The sequence below is a fragment of the Magnolia sinica genome, chromosome 9, assembly GCF_029962835.1.
Source record: "Magnolia sinica isolate HGM2019 chromosome 9, MsV1, whole genome shotgun sequence".
Lineage (NCBI taxonomy): Eukaryota > Viridiplantae > Streptophyta > Magnoliopsida > Magnoliales > Magnoliaceae > Magnolia > Magnolia sinica.
The window spans coordinates 34,333,970-34,341,984 of record NC_080581.1 but is presented as its reverse complement, the minus strand read 5'-3'; the positions used below and the strand labels follow the sequence as shown (position 1 = coordinate 34,341,984).

Here is an 8,015-nt window from a genome sequence, read left to right as displayed (position 1 = left end):
AGGTGTAGGTTTAGGTTTAGGGATTTGAGAATACATTTAGGTTTTAGGTTTATGTTTAGGTTCTAGATTATAGGTTTTGGTTAAGGTATAGGTTTAGGTTTCGGTTTAGGTTATAAGCTATAGGTTTAGCGAATTGGGAATAGCTTAAGGTTTAGGTTTAGAAAATCGGGTTCGGAATTTGAGAATAGGTTTAGGTTATAGGTTTTGGTTAAAGTTATATGTTAAGGTTAAGGTTATAGGTTTAGGTTTAGGTTAAGGTTATATGTTTAGGTTTAGGTTAGGTTATAGGTTTTTGGTTAAGGTTTAGGTTATTGTTATAAGTTTTGGGATTTTGAAAATAGGTTTAGGTTATAAGTATAGGTTTAGGTTAGGTTATAGGTTAAGGTTTAGGCTTAGGAAATCGGGTTCGGGTTCAGGATCGGGTTTAGGTTTGGGTTTTCAAGTTTAGGTTTAAGTTTAGGTTGGGGAGTTGAGATTAGGATTAGGTGTAGGTTTAGGTTTAGAGATTTGAGAATACATTAGGTTTTAGGTTTAGGTTTAGGTTATAGGTTATAGGTTTAGGTTTAGGTTTAGGTTTGGTTTTGGTTCTGATTTAGGTTATAGGTTATAGGTTTAGGTTAAGGTTTAGGGAAAGGTAATAGGTTTTGATTTAGGTTAAAGGTTATAGGTTTAAGTTTTAGGTTTAAGTTTAGGTTTTGATTTATGTTATAGGTTATAGGTTTAGGTTTAGGTTATAGATTTTGGTTATAGGTTATAGGTTTAGGTTATAGGTTTAGGTTTAGGTTATAGATTTTGGTTATAGGTTATTGGTTTAGGTTTTAGGTTTAGGTTTAGGTTTTGATTTATGTTATAGGTTATAGGTTTAGGTTTAGGTTTTAGGTTTTGGTTATAGGTTATAGGTTTAGGTTAAGGTTTATGTTTAGGTTATAGGTTTTGGGATTTGAGAATGGGTTCGGGTTTAGGTTATAGGTTTTGGTTTTGGTTTAGGTTATAGGTTTTGGGATTTGAGAATGGGTTCGGGTTTAGGTTATAAGTTTTGGTTTTGGTTTAGGTTTAGGTTATAGGTTTTTGGATTTGAGAATGGGTTATGGTTTAGGTTTAGGAAATCGAGTTCAGGTTCGGGATTGGGTTTAAGTTTGAGTTTTCAAGTTTATGTTTAGGTTTAGGTTAGGGAGTTGAGATTAGGATTAGGTGTAGGTTTAGCTTTAGGGAATTGAGTTTAGCTTATAGGTTTAGGGAAAGCTTAGGTTTAGGTTATAGGTTTTGGGATTTGGAAATAGTTTTAAGTTATAAGTATAGGTTTAGGTTAGGTTATAGGTTTAGGTTTAGGGATTTGAGTTTAGGCTATAGGTTTAGGTTTAGGTCTAGGTCTAGGTTTAGGGAATTGAGTTTAGGTTATAGGTTTAGGGAAAGGTTATGCTTAGGTTATAGGTTTTGGGATTTGAGAATAGTTTTAGGTTATAAGTATAGGTTTAGGTTAGGTTATAAGTTAAGGTTTAGGGATTTGAGTTTAGGTTATAGGATTAGGTTTAGGTTTAGGTTTAGGGATTTGAGTTTAGGTTATAGGTTTAGGTTTAGGTTTTAGGTTTAGGTTTAGGTTTAGGTTTAGGTTTGGGTTTTGGGATTTGGTTTTGATTATATGTTTTGATTTAGGTTATAGATTATAGGTTTAGGTTTTAGGTTTTGGTTTTAAGTTTAGGTTTGGTTTAGGTTATAGGTTTTGATTTAGGTTATAGGTTAACGGTTTAGGTTATAGGTTTTTGGATTTGAGAATGGGTTCAGGTTTATGCTATAGGTTTTGGCTTTGGTTTAGGTTATAGGTTTTGGTTTTGGTTATAGGTTATAGGTTTAGATTTAGGTTTAGGTTTAGATTATGGGTTATAAGATTTGAGAATGCATTTGGGTTTAGGATATAAGTTTTGGTTTTGGTTTTGGTTTTGGTTATATGTTTTGATTTAGGTTTAGGTTATAGGTTTAGGTTTTAGGTTAAGGTTATAGGTTTAGGTTAAGATTTAGGTTTAGGTTTAGGTTAAAGTTATAGGTATAGGTTAAGGTTTAGGTTTAGGTTTAGGTTTAGGTTATAAGATATAAGTTTAGGGAATTGAGAATTGATTAAGGTTAAGATTTATGTTCGGGTTCGGGATTGGGTTTATGTTTGGGTTTTCAAGTTTAGGTATAGGTTTAGGTTAGGGAGTTAAGATTAGGATTAAGTGTAGGTTTATGTTTAGGGATTTGAGAATACATTTAGGTTTTAGGTTTAGGTTTAGGTTTTAAGTTAAGGTTTAGGTTTAGATTAAAGTTGAGGTTTAGGTTATAGGTTAAGGTTTTAGGTCATAGGTTTTGGTTTAGGTTAAGGGTATGGTCCCTGCAAATACAGATATAAACACGGCCATCCAGCGCAAATGGCCAGGCCCTTCCAATGCTGTTCATAAAAAATGGACAGCTTCATCATGGTCATAATAGCGGTTCCCTCTTTCCAGGGAACCCTGCTCTTTCGAATAGCTCCGACGCACATCCGGGTTTGCTCCATTAATTTTGATCAAATACATAAACACGGCATGTCCAAATGGCCAGGCCCCTCCAATGCTGTCCATAGGAAATGGACAGCTTCATCATGGTCATAACAGCGGTTCCCACCTTCCAGGGACCCCCGCTCAACATCCGGATAGCTCCGACGCACATCCGGGTCTGCTCCATCAATTTCGAGTTAATACATAAACATGGCCTGTCTAAATAGTCAGGCCACTCACTCTAATGTTGTCCATAGGAAATGGACAGCTTCATCATGGTCATAATAGCGGTTCCCACCTTCCAAGGACCCCTGCTCAACATCCGGATAGCTCTGACGCACATCCGGGTCTGCTCCATCAATTTCGATCTAATACATTTAAAAACAACATAATTGTATCTAAAAGCCTTTGGATACCTGGGGAAGGCCTCCCATATTCGTATTGTTGGTTACTCATCCCTTTATCTATAATCCACAATCGACCAACACTTTTTATTGCTACCTGTACTCTGAAACCAACACAAATATAACTGGGAAACAATATAAGGAATAAAAAAAAGAATTTACCTGTACACATCATTAAATGTTTCCCTATAAGGAGGTGATATTATATCTTTGATAGCCACAACCTGTATGACACATCATTAAATGTTTCCCTATAATGCAACCTATATATAGATCCATGCAACCGATACATGGATCTATATATATCCGCAAATATATGCACATGATTAGGTGTAGGTTTTAGGTTATAGGTTATAGGTTATAGCTTTAGGGAATTGAGGATAAGTTAAGGTTTAGGTTTAGGAAATCGGGTTCGGGTTTGGGGTCGGGTTTAGGTTTGGGATCATGCATACATACATACATGCATACAAACATGCATGATGATACATCCATTCATCCATGCATGCATACATACATAAACACATGCATGATGATCCATCCATCCATGATCTAACAATCCATCCATCTATTCATGCATGCATACACACAAACACACACATGCGTGATGATCCATCCATCCAGTCTTCCATCCATGCATGCATACATACATACATATACACACACATAAATCCATCCATGCATGTATGCATGCATACACACATGCATAATCTGTCCATCCATGCATGCATGCAGACGTTTCATCCATCCATGTGTGCATGCAAACATATACACACATACATACATGTGTTTTATCATAAAACCATGCATGATGCATCCATACAAAAAAAATCAAATGAAATCAAAAAAATCAAGTGAGTTTGCCTTGCACTTTAAACTTTCACTAAGATCATAGAGTATCAACACATATTATATGTAAGTGTTTATGAAATTGGATAATAGAAGAAGATATAAGAGGAAGCCCAATTTCTCTAACAGTTCCCAATTGTCCAAACAAAAAGGGAAAAAAGAGAAAGAATGAAACAAACAAACAAACAAAAAAATCTAATATAAAAGAAATTGAAACTGCATGTCTCCTCTTAGGCTGAAATTACTACAATCAAAGTGGCCATGTTTCCGTATATGCTAGATCAAGAGGGAGCTAAGAAGTAGGGAAAACAGTCTCAAGTACTTAAAGAGTTTCCACCACCAAAGAGATTCAATCATTGGATTGTACTTATCAGTAACTTAAGTTTTAGTAACAAGCATTGGTGGCAAGTTTTCTGTGACAAACTTAAGCGAGCCAAGATCATTTGTGTGGGTTCCAAAAACGGTAAAATGAATAGTAATTTATAGTAATGCAGACAATCACATACACCAAAAACTAAACAATGAAAGAAAATCAACATTTGATAGTCTAAGCAACTAATAGAGAAAAAGAAGAACACAGGATCTGCCAAAAGCCAAATATATGGGAGTAAGATGACACCCCAGGTTAATTTATCAACTACAAAAAAATCAGAATCAGCAAAAACTGAAAGGAACCATAATATATTGTTTATTTATTTGACAAGGATCCAACCAAAGGGGAACAATATGTAGAGCATCAGGTATCTAAAACACGCCAGAGGCAGCAATCAACTAGTAAAAAAAATTATAGGTTTTAGGATTTGAGAATAGGTTATATATTATAAATTCAGAATAACATTTTCAGAGAAGTTCCCTACATTAAACACTTGGCTATGTAATTCAATTGTCTTCAGTAAAACCAAATTACCGTCTTAAAAGAAATGCACGCCACGCATGCGAAACGTCATTTCAAACCAAACTACACTCGCTATTTTCAAATGCATGTCATGCATGGTTAAGTGCATTTTGCAGATAAGTATGATAAAATGGGTGTGAAATACCTACAGAGACTGTCCAGACATCACACGAACATATCATGACAGTTTTACATTCAAATAAACCATTCCATTCATCCATCATATAGATGGATTTAGCAACTATAGCTAGTAATGACGGCTTGCACATTCATCCATCATATAGAGCGGGAGAGAGGTTTACCTTGACAACTGCTATAAACATCTCCCTTAAACTGCACTTCCTGAACCAACGGACACTCACACACCCTTCCACAGAATGTATCCTGAAGAAACAAAGCAACTATCAGCATACATGGAAACATCTCAACTTGTATGCTGGGCTAATTGTACCCTTTAATACCTTGCAACCAGTAATGTTGGCAACCTCGTCTTCCCAACAACCATCATTATAGTTCAAACACTCATTTTTCTGAATTTTATGAACTGACACCATTCATTTGAAAATTTAGCTGAAAATAAAATATAAAAACAATAGAAAATGAGATGCAAAAATCTGATCTAAGGCATGCGTTTGTACATTTAATGATTCTACATGTATTCCAACCATCCACACTCAAAAGAAGAAGAAAATTTGGTAAGCTTCTTTTAAACTTAAAATCTTGGTAAGCTTCTTTTGAGAACTATATCTGGAACTCCAAAAAAGAACTTCCCAAAAGAATTTTAGAAAACTCCACCAAGAACTATTTATCTGGATCTATGAAAGAACCAAAAAAGAGAGATCATGACCATCTAGTTCCCTAGAAAGCATGAAACAACTCACAATGACATTCCCTTAAAACCATGAAAGAACCAAAACTAATCAACAAAAAAAAAAAAAAAAAAAGATTGAAGAACCACTCTAGCACAAGCAACCCCCCTTCTTTGAAGAAACTAATGACAGATTCAGTTTCAAAGATGGTAGCTCATGCTTAATGAATGAATATCATATTCCTTATGCAGCAATATCTACAAAAATCTTATTAGAGTTGCTTGTTGTCACAAACCCTTGGCTAGGTAAAGTGTGCTATATAAAACCATCCTTTTAATAACCTTCTTCTTGGTTTTTGTACCCTTTTGCTGCTGGTATGAGTACCAGCTAATGTTACCTACCCATACCAACAACTGTCAACTAATATTATTTCTAATCAAAGGATTCAAAGAGCCATGAAAAAGATTAAAGACATTAAGAAAAAGATGTTTTCAACTACTTTTATCAAGCCAGAGTGCCTCAATAGGGCCTTTCCTTTGCCTTTCAATACAGTGAAGATGGTTGAAATGAAAAAGAAAGAAAATAAATAAATAAAATCAAAACTCCAAACAATGAGATCTGAAAGGAAAACAGATCTAGGTGAACAACACTTGTCAAAGATCCAGGCCGTTCATCAAGAAGGGTGCATTGTAAAATAAAATACAGCAGCATACACTACGGATTCCAAAAAGAATATGTCAATGAAAAGCCATTCGATCAACATACTGTAATGGAAGAAAACTCCAGCATACCCAACTCATCAAAAAATTAAAAAGAAAAAGAAAAATAATGAAAAATAATGATGAACATGTGAATCAAGTGTTTAAGAGTGGAGGTCATTGAACCAACTCCTTTTCTACTCATTTGATTTTGCAATTTGGAGGACCCTAAAACTCTTTTGCATCAGCTTGTCCTAGCCAAAAACCATAGCTGTTATTCAAAATTGGCTTCTATAATGATAGAGGCCGGATGCTTTAGAAGGAATATCACCAAAGGGTGCTTTGAATAATCCAGTGGGCTATGTTGTCTGATGGAATTTGCAGTCATAAGACGTGAAGACTTTGAAAAAGGCTGCCAGAAGTGATAGATGATAGATGGAGTAGGATCTAAAGGAAACTGAAAGTTTTCATAAAGAATCTGGTTCCCATGCATCATCTACCTCTCATATACCAATCTCCCATATAAGAATATACTCAGTTAATTAATACGCATGCACCAACATTGATCATGGACTAGTTGTAAATGAAAGGTTAGCAAATATGAGAAGCATATGAGAAATAGCTGCATGTTGAACACATTGAATATGCAAATTTTAGCATGATAAATTTATCATGGTCGATAACTTCAAATCACCCACACAATCAAAAGCTTATCTTAAGACCATAACAGCTAGTAAATTCCTTCAATCTCATGCTGTCAATAAATTTTAGTTTTTTAAAATCGCTGTTTAGATAAAATTACATGCTCCATTCCATTGTTATTCATTCATCATTTTGATTAAAAAAATTGAGACCCATATTTTGAACTGCAATTGTACATAACAATTGGAAGTTGAAAGAGGCCCAAATATAACAATGATGATACTTTGAATTGAGTGGGCCCCTAAATAAATAGACCAGTCTCCACAAATTGCACAGATTGGATTATCCTACAGATCCAACTGGCGAGCTTTTCCCATGTTGTAATCCATTTAGAAGTCATCAGATAGGATAGATAAGACAACCCAATTGGTGATATCATCTACAGAGGCCCGACCACAGTAGAACCCATCCCATAAACGGTTCAGGTGCTAATGGTGTCCAATGCAAGTGCAGTGCAGCAGTCATGGAAATTCATGCCATGCAATCCAACCAGATTTTGTCTAATTTAAAATACCATAGTTCGAGTGAACTCACAATCATTGATGCTGGCAAGGGCCATCAAGCGAAAAATAACTTCTCGCTCCTCTGCATCCTGAAGGGCCCTCGCATATGCCTCATCACTATCAAACGCTGACGGGTCGATCTCCACACCCAATTCATCCTCACTCGGGGCCCGTCCATGCACATCGAATGCATCTTCACCATCATCAATGCTCCCAGCATCATTCCCATCATCATTCGGATCATCACCAGCTTCATCTTCATAAACATAACTACCACTATCAGAACTTCCATAACCGCTTCCATCACCGCCATTCATTCTAAGCATCATATACACCCTTTTCTGGCCCATAAGCAACAAAACCCAATCAACAAAAAAGACAGAGAATGAAAGAAGGAGCTTATTCAAGAAAACCCAAACCCTAAACAGAATAACGGATCGAACCTGTTCTTGAAGTGTATGGGCGAGGGCCAGATTGGCATCAACTTAGCTGAGGCTGGTGAAGGGCCGTGGGAAGGCTGTCGAGATGAGGGGATGGATTCGGGTTCCGGTTCGGACTCGGAGTTAGGGTTAGGGTTTTCTTCGTTGGGTTTGTTGCCATGGTTAGATTCTTTGGCGTTCTCCATGTAGATAAGAAAAGAGAGAAGAG

At 36.0% G+C, this 8,015-nt stretch overlaps 1 protein-coding gene across 1 annotated transcript; it reads right to left on the bottom strand.

Annotated features, from left to right (window-relative positions):
• Positions 1-4,931: 4,931 nt before the first annotated feature.
• On the bottom strand, positions 4,932-7,705 carry LOC131254946 (E3 ubiquitin ligase BIG BROTHER-related-like). The gene is made up of 3 exons (XM_058255645.1): positions 7,379-7,705; positions 5,117-5,185; positions 4,932-5,039 (listed from the first exon to the last, which is right to left on the bottom strand). Exons 1-3 carry the CDS (start codon positions 7,694-7,696, stop codon positions 4,932-4,934), a joined length of 495 nt encoding a protein of 164 aa, XP_058111628.1. The 5' UTR covers positions 7,697-7,705.
• Between the last annotated feature and the right edge of the window lie 310 nt (positions 7,706-8,015).